General features: G+C 33.4%; 2 protein-coding genes and 1 long non-coding RNA gene across 4 annotated transcripts; 1 reads left to right on the top strand and 2 right to left on the bottom strand.

Moving 5' to 3' along the window:
- Positions 1-57: 57 nt before the first annotated feature.
- Positions 58-5,817, top strand: LOC131008554 (uncharacterized). The gene is given in 13 exon segments (XM_057935466.1): positions 58-353; positions 1,427-1,540; positions 1,640-1,864; positions 1,933-2,015; positions 2,097-2,197; positions 2,841-2,964; positions 3,052-3,206; positions 3,295-3,431; positions 3,506-3,676; positions 3,794-4,018; positions 4,880-5,113; positions 5,284-5,389; positions 5,392-5,817. Coding segments are annotated over 13 exon segments (1,902 nt in total). The 5' UTR covers positions 58-155; the 3' UTR covers positions 5,421-5,817.
- LOC131008555 (uncharacterized) lies at positions 2,751-3,918 on the bottom strand. Its single transcript, XR_009096313.1, has 2 exons — positions 3,780-3,918; positions 2,751-3,655 (listed from the first exon to the last, which is right to left on the bottom strand). It is a non-coding gene; the product is annotated as an uncharacterized LOC131008555 (long non-coding RNA).
- An 8,236-nt stretch (positions 5,818-14,053) lies between the features above and the next one.
- On the bottom strand, positions 14,054-15,285 carry LOC131008553 (uncharacterized). Of its 2 annotated transcripts, XM_057935465.1 has the most exons (4): positions 15,042-15,285; positions 14,842-14,978; positions 14,348-14,635; positions 14,054-14,252 (listed from the first exon to the last, which is right to left on the bottom strand). In XM_057935465.1, exons 1-4 carry the CDS (start codon positions 15,057-15,059, stop codon positions 14,198-14,200), a joined length of 498 nt encoding a protein of 165 aa, XP_057791448.1. In that variant the 5' UTR covers positions 15,060-15,285; the 3' UTR covers positions 14,054-14,197. The 2 variants fall into 2 exon arrangements, with proteins under 2 accessions (XP_057791448.1, XP_057791447.1); XM_057935464.1 differs by having other exon boundaries at positions 14,054-14,635.
- Between the last annotated feature and the right edge of the window lie 1,175 nt (positions 15,286-16,460).

Below are 16,460 nucleotides of genomic sequence, written 5' to 3'. Positions count from 1 at the left end.
AAACAAAAACAAAAAATTCCAAATTAGTCAACACTTGGATATTTAAATGCTAGATTCCCCTCTGCCGGGTGGGGCCCACCGTCGGGAAACGAAACTTTTTTTTTCTTTTTTAAGTAAAATTGATAGAATTAGCAGCGGTACTGTACAGGCCGAAAATGCAGAAAGAAAAGCGGCATCAATCACAGGCCATGACCATGAGCTTCGCTGTGTCAGCCGGCACGTGTCTCACTGCACCTGCCCTCCGCCCGACACGTATTTGCTGGTGCCTATGCCTCCTTGTCCTCGCCGCCATTGCTGTCGCCGCTGCCGCTTCATTTCCAAATGATCAGATCGCGATTCTTGCGTCCCTCATGGTATTCTCTTATGCCTTTGCTCATCATCTTCTCTACTTGACTGCCTTTCTCTACGTATTTTTCAGTGCTTCGTTTCTGTTGACTTTGCTTAAGTTTTCTTAGGAATTTGTTTCTGCCTCTATCTGTGGAGTTATAGTGCTTTAATAGTTGGTGGGCACAGCTTAATTACTTTTTTCTGCTATTTGGAGTCGGATGGAATAATTTTACCCGTGGATAAGTAGGGAGATTCATGGATTGATGTACCTACACTGTTAGTAAAAAGTTGATAACAGCGACAGCTGTAAATTAGTCCCAACTCTCGTAAGCTACATTATAGTTGAAGACTAGACTAATTGAATGCAAAGGTGAATTGAAAGCGTGCCTCATGAGCTTAAGTCAGCACACGCGCATGACAACAGCTAGTATTGAATATCTTGGAAATATGTACATTACACTCATGCTTATCTTGCATTCTCAAAACAATTGGCATAACTTATTGAATTATGAGAAACAAAGTTATTTTTAGTCGGGTTTAATTCTGCAGAATCTGTATGAACTTCAGGAGATACTAGATCTTTGCTGTTCATAAAGCACACTTTCTATATAATTATGAATTGGTGTAAGAGGAATGGGCTACTGGGCTCTAGTTACAGCGGATAAGGATTAAGCGGTGAAGTTTAGTCTTTTCGTTTTTCGGTGGTAACTATTTTTTGTTATTTGTTGCCATCATAGTCAGATAACCTTGATCATGTTTTAAAGTATTGCTACTCTTTTCGTGGTGTGTGTGTGTGGGAGGGGTTTACCATTTTTTTGACATGTGGAATTCAGAACTAAAAATGATTGAAAAATCCTGAGTGGAAGAAGATCCACTTCGCTCTGCTTAACAGTAAAATCAAGATGTGAGGTCTAATAGTTGTAAAGCAGGTGCAAATGTATAAATATCTCTGTAATGTGATCATTTCTCTGAACGTCCGAGGTTGTTCCCATTTCCATGGGTGTCCAGGTAATCCATGTCTACAAGATCAAATGATGAGTTGCTGATATTATCCTTTTTCTGCTGATTCTTTCTTCACATGTTTGATATCTATGGTCAGGACAGTACGCAAGTGAACTTGAGAAACCATAGTAAATGCACTGGAAAGATGGATCATGATTCATTGTGTAGCATGTTTGGACTCTTGGATGCAGAATTTTTCTCTGATGCCAAGGTACCTAGACCGAATTACTTAAGAACTTTTTGTTACATGGGCCACTGATTGATGGGATGTAAAGTAAAACAACTCTGCATGGTTTATGTTGTCTTGTAGATGCTGGAGATTGAGAAGGGTGCCAGAGAACTCAATTTACCTATTATCAAATCCAATCGAGAATTAGTTGCTTCAGTAAATGGAGGATTAGAGAATCCATCTTGTTTGGTGTTCAGCTCTTCATGGAGTCATGATCATGCCCAACATGCCTCTAAAAAATTTAACTACCCTTCTCTATCTGGTATAGAAAGGCCAAAGAGTGATGAAGATATTGCTTTCATGAGCGTAAGTTGCTGCATTTAATCTATTCACCAATCCTAGCATTTTCACATTTTTGGAATTTGTTGAATCAGATTCATGAGTTGGGTCAACTAATTATGTCTAAACAAATCACATCTGAAGAGCTTGCTCGAATCTTCTTGAATAGATTGAAAAGGTAACGCCTATTGAAAAGCATGAAATGTGTATGATTGATGCAGCAATTTGATGCTTTTGATACATCGATACATTGCTGCAGGTATGGTCCAGTCCTTGAATCTGTAATCACCATAACAGAAGAACTGGCATACGAGCAAGCAAGAAGAGCTGATCAATTACTTGCACAAGGCAAATATCTCGGTATGCAACCTCTCTTTTGTTCTTAACTTGCTCGGTAAAAAACATGAAAAAGTGGTGGCAAACTTGTGTGGACGATCTTTATTGAAGTAAGAAAAAGAATGGTCTATTTGTAAGCCTAAGTTAGGCTTAGAAAATCATAAGAACATGGTAATATACCTAGTTATATTTTGTGGATTGTCATTTTTTTCTTCTGTAATAAATCTTTTACTGTTATGATTGGAATAGAACTTAACATTTATTCTATTTGCAAGATCATGACAGGGTACCACTTTAGTTGATCAATGATAGATCTGCATTTCCACGTTCATGAATCCAAAATATTGTAAACCTACGACCCCTGTGTTTGGTGAAAGGATTATTCAAATAATCTCTAAATTCGAAGAACATGAACACTTTCTATTGTTGTGCTGGTGTTGCTGAAAGATTTTATGAGTTGTACCTTTTCTAGGAATTATTGCTTGTATTCTGGATGTCCTTAAATTGGTAATCTTCTACTAATATGTAAGCTACTTTCTCTACTGAAATATTTTTAGGAACAGTGAATGGCTAATACTTTCTGAAACCTTTTGGTTTTTCTCTGTGAATTGCACAAATCTTTCAATAGAAGACTTGAAAGATACTATTTCTTATGGCTTTTATTTAGGCCCGCTTCACGGGATTCCATACGGTTTGAAGGATATAATTGCAGTGCCCCATTACAAGACGACTTGGGGTTCTAGAACGTTTAAAAATCAAGTTCTTGATATTGAAGCTTGGGTGTATAAGAGGTATTCGAGTAACTTCTTAGCTCAATGTAAAACAAATAAGAACCAGTGGCTTTGACCTTTCACAATAAACATTGATAATCATTTCAGGCTGAAATCTGCCGGGGCAGTTCTTCTTGCAAAACTTGTGACAGGGTCACTGGCATATGACGACATCTGGTTTGGGGGTAGAACGAGGAATCCTTGGAACATTGAGGAATATTCAACTGGTTCGTCGGCTGGACCAGCTGCCTGCACCTCAGCTGGTATATCTTAACATAAATTGTTCCTTGTTGTTTAAATCTTGAAACATAGAAAGGAAAAATACAGTAACTGAAAATTTGTTTACTGCAGGCATGGTTCCCTTTGCTATTGGTTCAGAAACGGCTGGATCCATCACTTACCCTGCTGCTCGATGTGGCGTGACAGCATTTCGTCCTACTTTTGGAACTATTGGAAGAACGGGTGTTCTAAGCTTATCAGAGAGTCTGGTAGAGACCGAATTCTCTGCTCTATTTGTATACAGTTATTACTGGTGGTGAATGTAAATACTGTGTATTTGCAGGATAAACTAGGACCTTTCTGCAGAAGTGCTACAGATTGTGCAATTGTTTTGGATATAATCCGAGGCAAGGATCCACATGATCATTCATCCAGGGATATCCCCTTTTCTGATCCTTTTTCAGTTGACATAACAAAGCTGACCGTAGGATACCTAGAGGATGCAGAGATGGATGTAAGTGAACCTGAAATAATTCATCGAGATTTAGTCTGCCTGTGCAGACATGGATAAGCTGCCAGGACTTAAAATAGCTCCAGAATGACGTAACTGAACTTACAATGTGGATTTTAGGTTGTTCAAAAGCTTAAATCAAAAGGCGTCAATATGGTTCCTTTTAAGCTGAATTACACTGTCCATTCTGCTCAAGGTATCTTAAACTTCACGATGGATGTTGATATGTTGGCTCACTTTGATGAGTGGCAACGTGCTGGCCTGGATGATGAGTTTGAAGCTCAAGATCAATGGCCTGTTGAACTTCGCCGAGCCCGTGTCATACCTGCTGTAGATTATGTTCAAGTACGTCACCTTAACTCTCTCAGACCACCTTTCTATTCTTTTTTTCCTTATCCCTCAATACTTCATTTTTTAGCTATTAGTTAACTTAATTATCTCAATGGCTGAAGAGAAACATAAAATACCAAACAATGCTTATAACTTATAAGTAATGTTTTTCATGCTAACCACCTTTTGACCGAGACCAAACATTTTAGCTGAAAACCAAAATTAGGCTGTTAATGTCACAAGAAGTTCATTAGCAATCTCCATGATTGGGGAAATGTTGGAGCATTAGTATGATGGTGTAATCTGCTATCTAATGTTTTAGATATGCTGATATCTTCAGTTTCCAACCAGTAGAAACTATTGGATATCGTTTATTTCTGGATATGCTGATTGTGAGGCCCTGCTTGTGTGATCCTATTCTTTTAGCTTGGATATAGTACAAAGTTCTTACAGGATTTGAATTGTTGTGCGAAGTTTGTAGTTTAAGTTTGCCGTTTGGATCTTCAGAGCCCAGAGTGTTCTCTTTCAAGAGATTTATAGCGAGTATTAACACCCTCAAGAGCCATGTGCACAGTATATGAAACAGGAAGAGTCATGTCTATAAAATATTGGTAATGCCATCAGTATATGCAAGTAACTCATGTTATTGTGCTGGAAATTGCAACCGCTTAACTCATTAACTGAAAATTTTGTCTACTTAAAGGTGTGATACAAGACCGAGACAGCATAGAGCTAGGACTACTGGACTAGTAATTTGAATTGATATTTGAATTGTGATGTCTGAAGAGGCTATTCTCTCCTAATGAGTTTCCAACAAACAATGATATGTGATTTCAGTTTTTGATCGAGTACTATGACAACTAAAGCTGTTCGCAGGCACAGAGAGCAAGAGGAAAACTAATCCAGGAAGTTAGAGACAGTTTTAGAGTCGATGCGTTTATTGGAAACGCCACAGACTGGGAACGGGTGTGCGTCGGCAATCTTGTGGGTATGCCTGTAATTGTAGTTCCAACTGGATTTAAGCCAATATCTGATGCTCCTACAAATAACACTCGAAGAAGAACTACAATCACCACTGGTGTTTATGCTCCACCAGAGCATGACCACATTGTGAGTTTCTTCTCTCTCAGTTCATATCATTTCCTCTTCTTTTATCCTATGTGGATTATATAACGTGAGTAAGTTTAAAGATGACTTTAGAAATCATATATTCAGTGTTAACAGCTGAATATGTCCCCAACAAAAGTAATCAGTTCATTTATTTGATTTTCTTGTTTTAGGCTTTGGCTCTGGCAATGGCTTATCAGACAGTGACAGACTATCACAAGCAGCGCCCACCTATAGATGACCTGGGACCGGATGACTCGATTCCTAATCCCCTACAAGGACTATACCTCCTAGACAGCTACATGGTTGAGTGATCGGAAAAGGAAAATTTTCAGGTAGTTTCATCCCTGTGTTTCAGAAAGGATATTAATGTGCAAATGGCGTGCAAGCAGAGATGCTTCTATCTAGGACAAACACGAGCATATGTAGCGTTGCACGTGAAAGAAATATATGAATAGAACTTACTAGATGCAGAATCTGCAAAATGAGGTGAGCATGTCTTCAACGGGCCTCCGGCTTCCAATACTCCATCACTATTACAAGGGAAGGGAAGGGAAGGGAAGCAGCTATGTGTTGAAGTGGTGGAATATTGGAAGCCTTTGAGGGCAGTTGGGAACAATACCGAGAGTGTTACGATGCTATATAAGTGCACTTGGAACTCCAGTTACACGGGTTTATATAAGCAGTGGCCTTCATATTTTGATTAATATTTGCTTGCTCTATTAAGTACTACTATTAGATGTTGAATGTTTCTGAGTTGGTCACAAATTATACTACGATATGATGTGGCTTCGTATTATCAATTATATTCTGAATTATAAAAAATGATTTTTAAAGAATGAAGTAACGATTTTTCATTAATTGTATAATTTGTTCATTTTCGGCTCAAAAATTTTGATACGACTTACTAGATGTTACGTGTATTTAGAATTATTCCTTTTTAACTTACATGGCACAAAATAATGTTGTTTTGTGCTTTACTAATTGAGGAAAAAATCGCTTTGGATTTTACAAAAAATAATAATGAAAATATAAGGTACAAAATGACTTTTTGTGTTATGTAAGTTAGAAAAAGAATAATTTTAATTATTCCGTCACATCCAATTAGTCATGTTAACTTTTTGAAGTAAAAAAAAATGAACGGATGCTACACTTGATATAAAATTAATAGTCAATGATTTAAAAATATATTTTTGATAGTTGAAGAATAATTGATACAAACATAATATATAGTTAAAAGTGAGATTTGTGGTCAATATATTTAGAACAAAACATGAAATGGCTAAATATTTTGACTTATTTGTGAAGTTGAGTGGTTGGTCAAGCAAAAAACTCAAAATTGCTGGATGCCAACTAAAGAGTAAAGAAGAACAAGGAGTATAATTTTACCATCTTATTTTTATTACGCTTGGTGAAGCAAAACACATTAAATTGTTGGGTGATAGCCTTGTAAGTTAAGCCTAATAATTGAGTTTGATAGCAAAGCTACGGTTACTACTAGGCCCATGTTAGAAGGCCAGCCCGAGCTAAAATCACTGTTCTACAAGCGAAATGTGAGTGGCAACTAGATTTGATTTGATTCAATTTTCTTTTGAGAACGCCGTTCATTTCAGCTTCGTCAGAGCCACAGAAACGAGTTTCTCAGGGGGACAAGGAGATCTACATAGCTCGCTGATGTTTCGATTCATTCAATCTTATTTTTTCCCTCCTGCTCCATATCTCATATCTTGTGAGTCGTTGATACGCTCTGGATCTGAAAATTTCATGGAGTCGAATTGGGTTACTGCGTTCCATTGAAGCTTGTCGTTTCTTTGAAGGTAGGATTCATGGAATTGAAGCAACCTCCGGGTCCTGGACAATTGGGGATATTCGACTCGAGCTGCCTAGGGTTTTTGAGTGTAAGTGTCTCGTGTAATCACAGCAGCAAGTTGATATATTTGTCATGGAGCACTACTTGGAAGAAAAGAAAATATATTTTCCTTTTAAAGTCAACTCCAGAAAAAATATGGCAATATACGAACTGTGACATTGTTCTTACTTTTTGGTTTTCTTTCCTTTTAAAAACTATATCAAAAGAAGCAAGTCCAATAGAGACAGCAATAGCTTTTGGAATCAGAGCGCAAAGAAGTTGATATATATAAGCAGCAATTCACAGCTGAGTTTTTTAATCGGCGGGAAGTATCTTTATATTCCAGAATTTTCCCCCCTCTTCCATTTGTAGGTGGGAAAGTATGCTAAAAGGGTACACTTGGCAATTTCAATTATAACGAGGATAATTGGGTAATTTCATTCTTTTAACTTGTTTTTATAATTGGTTATCAAACAATGGGCATCAATTTGTGCCATTCTTTAAAGTGGCAGTCAAACAATGCGTTCCTACCCCAATCCAGTTTACGTTTCCTAGAGTTTCTGTAAACGGCCTTAACTCAGCTAGGCTTTCAAACGGGGTAAAGAATAACAACATACTAATTTTACCATATTGTTTTATTTTTTTCTCGCTCACAACTCATTTATTTTTTGTCACTCAACAAACCATATTAGTTTCATATTGACTGTAATTTAATTTTTTTGGTAATATTGATGCAGTTATAAGGTTTGTGTGTTTCTTTTGATAACTTTCAAAGTCCATGGTAAAAATTAAAATAGACTTAAAGTTCATGTATTTAGATGTCAATAACTCTAAAATAAAAGATTAATTGTTTATAGTATATATAATAACCAAAACTTTTTTTTGGTAAAAATAAATATGAACTTTTAATTACTTGAAATTCGGTCAAAATTATAATTTCAGCTACACTTGATATTATGTTGGAATCTCAAAATTAACCAATTTTGTTAAACAAATCTAGTTCTGGCATGCAAGTTCAAAGAAAGTTTTAACTTTTTAACTGCCACATAATTAATTTCAAGCTTTCATATAGAATTAGGTCAATTCTGAAAAAATTAAAAATTCATGTATTATTTAATTAAGAAAATAGTATTGATTACAAATAAAAACTTAAATATATTTAATATATTTACGGATAATTACCCCGAAACAAACAAGTCTTTAAACTTGATTTTGCACACGAACTCAAAATGATATCATCAAAGACAAAATCTTGGCTACTTTGTCATCTAAACATGATTTTAAGTTCTAGCTAAATTTATTCTGACGTGGCAGCCAGAAATATTACCTGTTCACAGGATGTTTGATGTTGAATTGATCTAATATTGTATCCTAAACGACTTCATCTCTTATTAGTTATTATTGTCAATCGTGATTGGAGAATTTTGAGAGAGCAAAAAATTGGACAGAGCATACAAAATTTGACTGCATACCTACATGTGTTTGTTGGTCGAGTTGGATTTTATGTATTATTGTTGTAATCGTGTTAAACCTATAAAACTAGTAAGTTAATATTTTTTACCTTCTTTTTATTTTTTTTAATGCATTAACTTAAAATTGTGTACAAAATCAAAATAAATTATGCAATATACAATAATTATCTCTTAAAAGAGATGCACACATGCATAGAGTCAAAGGATTTTTTAGGACAGTAATTTAGGTTGATTTGGAAATTAGGACAATAACTTTCGAACTTGTAAAAATAGGACACTAATTAATAAGTGTTGCACCCGCAGGACATTTCTCGACCAATTATCAAATTTTCGGACTTTCCCGCATGGACCAAGCACATGACATCCTATCTGGAGCCGTAAAATGACGTGCTTGCCACATAATCAATCTCTCCGTGCGGGTTGTCATGTGTTTGATCCGTGCATAAAAGTCCGAAAATTCAATAATTGGCCCATAAATGTCATGCAAGTGCAATGCTTATTAATTAGTGTCATATTTTTACAAGTCCAAAAGTTATTGTCCTAATTTCCAAATCAACCTAAATTATTGTCTTAAAAAATCCTCTGACTCCACATGCATATATAGTCTCAACCCTACGTCGAAATCATTTTCATTAGAATTTGCAATTATGATAAAGGTGAAAAACATTAAAGTTTATATTTTTGGTGGAATAACTTTAAAATCTAATACAAAATCAATAAATCTAAAATTCGGGAGTTTTATGAAAATTAACATCATCCTGCCCGGGCTCCTATTCTACGATTCCAATTAGGTTAGTTATGAATTAAATATGATTACTTCGATATTCCTTCTCAATTTACGAGTCCATCTATTGGGATTCACGAGCCACCAAATTCGAATATGAAATTTTTTATTTCAGATATTAATTAGTACTACTATTAGAGTGTTATATTTTCGGACCAATCGTCCCAATTCGGACCAAGCGTCTTAAAAACTTGAATTGTTGGTTTGGAAAAAGGTAATTCAATCCATCAAATTATTAGAAAAATCGAATTAAATGCATCATCATTTGAAGTGTTGATTTCGATCTGATCAGACAAAGAACTAATAACATCACATCAAATCTATGATGCATCAGCTGCTCAAGTGGAGCACTTCTACCTAATATATACAGGCTCCTAAGGTTTAATTTCTACCAATTATAGGAGTATATTTTTTTGAATTTATAATATTTTATAGTAAATTTATGGAGTAGTGTTTTATCAAGATATACTCCCTCCGATTTTTTATAAGTGTCCCATTTAGCTATTTTTTTTGTTTCTCAATAAGTGTCCCATTTCAAAATTTGAGAGTATATTTATGATATTTTTCCTATTTTATCCTTATTTAATACTTGTATGAATGTAAATATTAGTTGTATATATGTATTTATTATGACAATTACTAAGGTTACACATGTAAAATATCTTATTTTATTGGTATGTGTATTTTGACGGCTGGGGACACTTAATAAAAAACGGAGGGAGTATATAATAAATTGGTTAGTATAATAACTCAACCCTATACATACATATTTGATAAAAATAAACATTTATCTTAAAATATAAACTAAAACTATTTTTGAGTTTTAGAACATGAAGATATAAGAATGAATTATCACTTTATTAAATGAATTCGTGATTTTGGATTCAAAATCCACGTGGGATATATATATATATATATATATATATATATATATATATATATATATATATATGTGTGTGTGTGTGTGTGTATATATATGTTTTTTTTATAATCTATCATTTTTCAAAGCGAGAGTACAAACCTTAATTATATTATAAATGACAGATTGTGAATATATAATGTATTCGTTGTGAAAAATAATAATAATAAAAAAAGTAAATTTGGCCCTCATTAATGGAATTCGAACTAAAAAATCAGAACACAATCATTGAAAAAAGTGGTGAATTTATTGCAGATAATTTATATATAAAAATTAAAATAATTCCTAATTTATATTTAAAATATTTTATTTTATCCAATCCATGCGTACTAAGTAATGTCACTATGTCAGTGGTAACGTACTAGAAGACGATTTTATGCAACTTTATTTAGCTTTACATTTGTAGGCATTCTGTGGAGCAAGAGTATTGATTATTCGAAATAACTTATTCCCTAAATCAAAGGTCGAGTGAATAATGTTTTCACCATCGAAAGGGTAATTCATCTTGGGATGCGGATACAAACAATGTTGTTTTTCTCTAGAAGAGCCACAAACAATATTGTTTAATGAGTAGATTATCATAAAATTCAATCGACAAAAGGGCACAAGCCACACTACCTTATTGCCATGTATTCCTGGAATCCACTAATATAAATTGCTTTTTACTTATATTAATATTAATTACTCCCTCAAAGTATTTAACTCACTGTACGTTTCGTCCCTAGACCTTGGACCACTTATACTAAATAATAAAGGCATTAAAGCCTACAAAACTTCGAGCCTTTTTCTTCTTTATTTTATTTAGGGTGCATTTACTTTGAGTATAATTTTTTTATTAAAAAAAAAAATATTATGTTTTTCTTTTTCTTTTTTATCATATATTATATTATCCTATACACTTGTTTATTTTATTGAAAATGCGTGGATAAATTATTTTCACACTTATTTAAAATATTGAAAAATATTTTCACACAACTCAGATAATATTATCTGATATTGAAGAAAAAATGAGTTGTCCGAAAATACTTCACCTTGCTCGAAGTTTTTTTTTTCACCATAATAAACATGTGAAATGATAAAAATATATGTATTTTCTCATTTTTCGTCAACGTAAGCGGACCTATACGGTGTTGCATATATGTAGGGGTGTAATCGAGTCGAGCCGAGCCGAATAGTGTCTTGTTCAAGCTTGGCTCGTTTAGCTAATCGAGTTGTTTGATTAATTATCGATCGAGCTTTAATCGAGTCGAATACAATGCCGAGCCTAATCGAGCTTTTTAAATTTAAAATTTTATTTAAAATTTTAGTTATTTTCCTAATACATAAGTTAATTTTCAAATATGTAAGTTATTTTATTCACAAAAATATAATATATTTACTATTTTCTTGTAAATAAATGATGTTAATTAGATACTTAATCCAAATATTACTACATATAGTATAAAATATAGTATGACATTTAATGAATAATCTTATGTTTTTAAATAAATCACTTCACGAGCTTGTTCACGAGCTAACGAGCCGAGCATCGTCATGCTCAAGCTTGGCTTGTTTAGCTAAACGAGCTGTTCATTAAATTACCGAACGAGCTTTTATCGAGTCGAACGTCGAATAGCTCACGAGTAGCTTGGCTCGTTTACTGCCCTACATATATGTATATCGAGGAGATCACATTTTTCTTTTTATCTGTGGAGCGTTACCGTGTCGATTACAAATGTGATATTGAAAACTGAAGATGTGTCGCTTGAATTTCTCTAGTTTGTAATATTATTGATAGGTTATACATATGTTAAGGTGTTTTTTATGTGTAACAGTAAGGTGTCTTTGGCAAATTTGGTGCGGTTTGAAATTCAATTAAAAATTATTTTTATTTGACCATCATATAGTACTGTGCAGATTTACTTTTACAAACATGAATATAAACCACTTATTATAGGTAATGACTTCGAAAGAAGATTTACCTTGTTGTTTGTGTTGTGGGATCGACTCTTTTCTCACTAACTGGCTATGCTTTTATGGGCTATATAAAGAAGGTGTCATATCTAAGATAGGCACATGACATATAAATTCATTTTTTTTAAAAAATAATGGAGAAATGAGTCCATTATGATAGAAAGTTCCCAGAAATGAAAATAGATTAATTTTTATGAACGTTTCAAAATAACAAAAAATTAGTACTATTTTTGTGCAGAGAGGAAATAATAAACAAACTACACACTTGAACCTATGTTTACAATTTGGATGGAGATAAACTCACATTGGGAGAAGAATTGCATGCTTTTAGTTTTAGTCATAAGCAAAGTCCATGTGTGTATATATACAATGTTGTAGTGTATATGCTTCTAAAATCTTCAACTCCCCTCCCCTGTGAGAAAAGAAGGAAAATAAATAGAAACGTTGCAAACCCACTTGCATGTATCCAGCCCAACATGTTGGTATGTGGGCTTGCTAAAAGCCCAAAATCACCCCGCAAGGGTAATAATGAAAGCGTAAACTGGTGTTCTAGTTTTGGCTTTAGTTTCGTGGGAAGGAAATTTTTTGTATTCATCTATACTATATATAAATAAATGATATAGATTACAAGTCTATGAAGCTGTATGAAAATTACATCACAACTTAACAATAATGGAGTTCACAGCATTTTGTCTAAATGACTTAATGGGGCATATATGATAAAATTTCAACGTTCGTAATTCAGTTCTTAGTTTTTATATCTTGTGATTGTCGCAATTTATATTCTCTCCGTCCTAATAGTAATGTCTCAATTTCCTTTTTAGTACGTTTCAATATAAATGTCTCATTTTCTTTTTTGCAATATATTCTCTTTCTCTCTATACTTAATATTTAAATAATTTTCATTAATCTACTTTATTTATGTTTTATATATTTCTTAATCTCTATGCTCAAAAGCTATAGAACACTACTATTAGGACGGAAGGAATATTTTTAATTTGTCGTATCTTGAGTTTTCATATAGTTTTTGCAGTTGTTTTAATTTATTTATGAGATTATTACAAATATTATGATTAAAGATAATAATAATAATAATATTTTAATATTGTGACCAAAATGATTACCGAGAAACCATTAAAAAATATATATAGCTCAGTAAAAGTTAATTAAATGGATAAATGGTTGAGAAACAAATTAAGCAGACCGAGATTACCAGCACTTCACACATCTACAATATACTATAAAAATTTAATTTGAAATCAGCTTTTTAAAAATTGAGTGATAATTTTATAATTTTAATAAAAAAAGTTTATTTATTATCTTCTTATTTTTTTGATTTTTTTTTAAATTACAACAAAATTTAATTAATTACAAAATATTTAATATATATCAAAATTAAAGATCGCAATAAAAATTTTATATACATATATATACATATTAAATTTAAAGTATAAACTTAAATTTAGTAAAAACTTAAATTTATTTAAAAGTTAAAAAAATTATTTCTCCCTACCATTTTGTAAATAAATCTATTTTCTAATTTTTTATTTTTATTTTCCTTTTCTCTTTGACCTTACTTTAATTTTCATTACGTCAATTTTTATTATTATAAATTCTGCTTTATTTTTTTTTGTATATTTGGCTTAAAAATATATTTAATTAAATTATAATTTAAATATAATAATTAGATTAATATCATTTTACATATAAATAAATATCTCGTATATTTTGAATATAATAATTAGATTAAATATCATTTTTCACGCTAGTTTCAAATGAACAAATGAAAGTTCGTAAACGGCGATATTGGCGATAGCATTAAATTCGGCCCTGTTGATTTTGTTCAATTCAGTTTAATCAGAAACACGACTAATATGCTAAATCATGACGTTCTACTTTGTGATTTACGCATTTCTCACCCAAACCAAAAAAGCGCACACACACTTTGGTGAATCATCTGAGAAAGTGCAGAAAGCATTAGTGGTTTTATAGCAAGTTTGCAAAGCATGATAAGAATCTCCGAGTGCAAGGAGAATGATGTTGCAAATTAAGCGCGGAGTATGTACACACGTATAAGTATAACCCTTATCTCCAAAAACACAAGACTCGTCTAATTGGGTTCGGGATCCACCCCGGCGTCCCTCAGTGTCTCCACCTTTACTGCCCTGCCACCACCAACATAAAATATTTCATTTTACTCTCCTTTTTCATATAATTAACTCTGGATAATCCATTTAATTCAGGAAATACGAATATATACCTTGTGAACACATCACCACGGAGTGGATCAGACATGACGTTTTGGCGGTCCAACTCCTGAATATGGGCAACCTTCCTGAAGAAAGATTGTTTCACGAACTTCTCCGCCTCCTCCGCCACGTGCTCCGGCTCCACCACCTCCGGGATCGTCTCCCTCCTCGATTTCTTCACATAGAGATTCGGCCCCCGCCCCAGCTGGTGCCACGCCGTAAATAATCCAAACCCCGCCGACAGACTGATCATCCCCACCGCCATCAACACCGGAAACATATCCCCCCTCGCACCCAACCTACATATATATTTCCAAAACTCATTATGATCTTTGCTAAACTGATGTGTAATTAAATCGCTATATATTTATTCTTTTTGTAAGGAATAGATGAAATCATGCGAATAGAATTACCCTAATTAATACTCCATCATACAGTACTCCTTATCAATCTTATAACAAGTCTCTTAAACGCAATTAAATAAACAAAGTAAACGATATAGTACTTTGATTTAGAGTCCCCTGAAGCTGAAGAGGGGCGAACATGAGTGGCGGCGGGGGCGTAGGCTTTCAATTTGGGCAGAGTTGATGTCGTGAAACTCGAACAACTCCCAACCACTTTTACCATTGATTTCCAGTAAGCCTAAAACATCAAACAAAATCAATTCATGTCACAAAATTGAACCCAAATACACCACAAACCTACCGCTGACCGAAATGCCATTTTTCCGAAATTGGTGATCGAGTGCAATTCAGAACTGATTGAGAATAAGAAAATTTATAGAAATGGAAGTTTCTAGGGAGAAGTGATTAGCATGCAGAAAGAGCCACTTGTCAAGCAATGAAGCGCAGAGAGCGTCTGTGGAAGCAGCTTCGACCAACACGTCACTTCTACCATCTTCATGCTTTTTATCTTACTTTCTAAACTCAATAACTATTTTCAATTTTTTAGGTCAAGTTTTATCAAAGCAACATTCTCGGAAAGACATCATTTTTATCTTCGACATGATGCAGTGTCGATGTTGAAAAAAAATTGTAACGTTGAATTCGATTAAATTATATGGAGAATATCATCCATCATTCTATCGCATGGATTATTAATTGTAAATGTTTTGGATATCACCTTATTTGACGCACTCTAAACACGTGGATTTTGAAAATAGCCTATCTTTTTTAGTAAATTTAAAAATTATTTATTAAGATACAAATTTAAAAAAATACTCATATTTACCATTTTATCCTTTTAAACATCATTCTTTAAAAAATTCGTGCATTTCACAATCAGAATTTTTTGATTGTGAATTCAAGTAGTTGTGAATTCACAACTAGAAATATTATTAGTCGTGAATTCAAGCTTTAAAACTCAAATTCACAACTACTTGAATTCACAACTAGCAATAGAGTTGGTTGTGAATTCGAGATTTAAAACACGAATTCACAACTAACACTAACAATTCAGTCGTGAATTCATCAAACTGGTTGTGAATTCAAGAATTTACAGCCAAAACAACTAATTGTGAATTCGAACTTTAAATCTCAAATTCATAACCAACACTAACGATTCATTTGGGAATTCATCGAACTGGTTGTGAATTTTAGTTTTAGTTGTGAATTCATAGATTTAATTGTGAATCAAGAATATTAAGTTGTGAATTCAAAAACATTAAGTTGTGAATTTATAAATCTGGTTGTGAATTCAAGAAAATTAAGTTGTGAATTCATAGATTTGGTTGTGAATTCAAAAACATTAAATTATGAATTCATAGATCTAATTGTGAATTCAAAGATATTAATAAATTTATAGGGGTGAGGAAGTAATAATACTAAAAAATGATTTCTTTGGGAGGGGGGGGGGGGTTGGAGAAATAATAATAATAAAAATAGCTGGGGGAGTGGGCAGTGGGAGAGTAAAAGAAAAAAAAATTGGCTTGGAGGTGGGTGGTTGGGAGAGGGGTTTGGGGGTCGGGGGTGGGCAGGGGGAAGTAAAAGATTTTTCTTTTTTTGATTAGGGGGTGGGGGGGGGGGGTGGACGTGGGAGTAAAAGATTTTATTTTTTTTTACTTAGGGGTGGATGGTCCAGGGGTAATAGAAATGAGGGGTGGGTATTTTTTAAATTTTACTAATT

Source organism: Salvia miltiorrhiza, chromosome 2, assembly GCF_028751815.1.
Source record: "Salvia miltiorrhiza cultivar Shanhuang (shh) chromosome 2, IMPLAD_Smil_shh, whole genome shotgun sequence".
In the NCBI taxonomy this organism is placed as follows: Eukaryota; Viridiplantae; Streptophyta; class Magnoliopsida; order Lamiales; family Lamiaceae; genus Salvia; species Salvia miltiorrhiza.
This window is presented reverse-complemented; position numbering and strand designations above follow the sequence as displayed.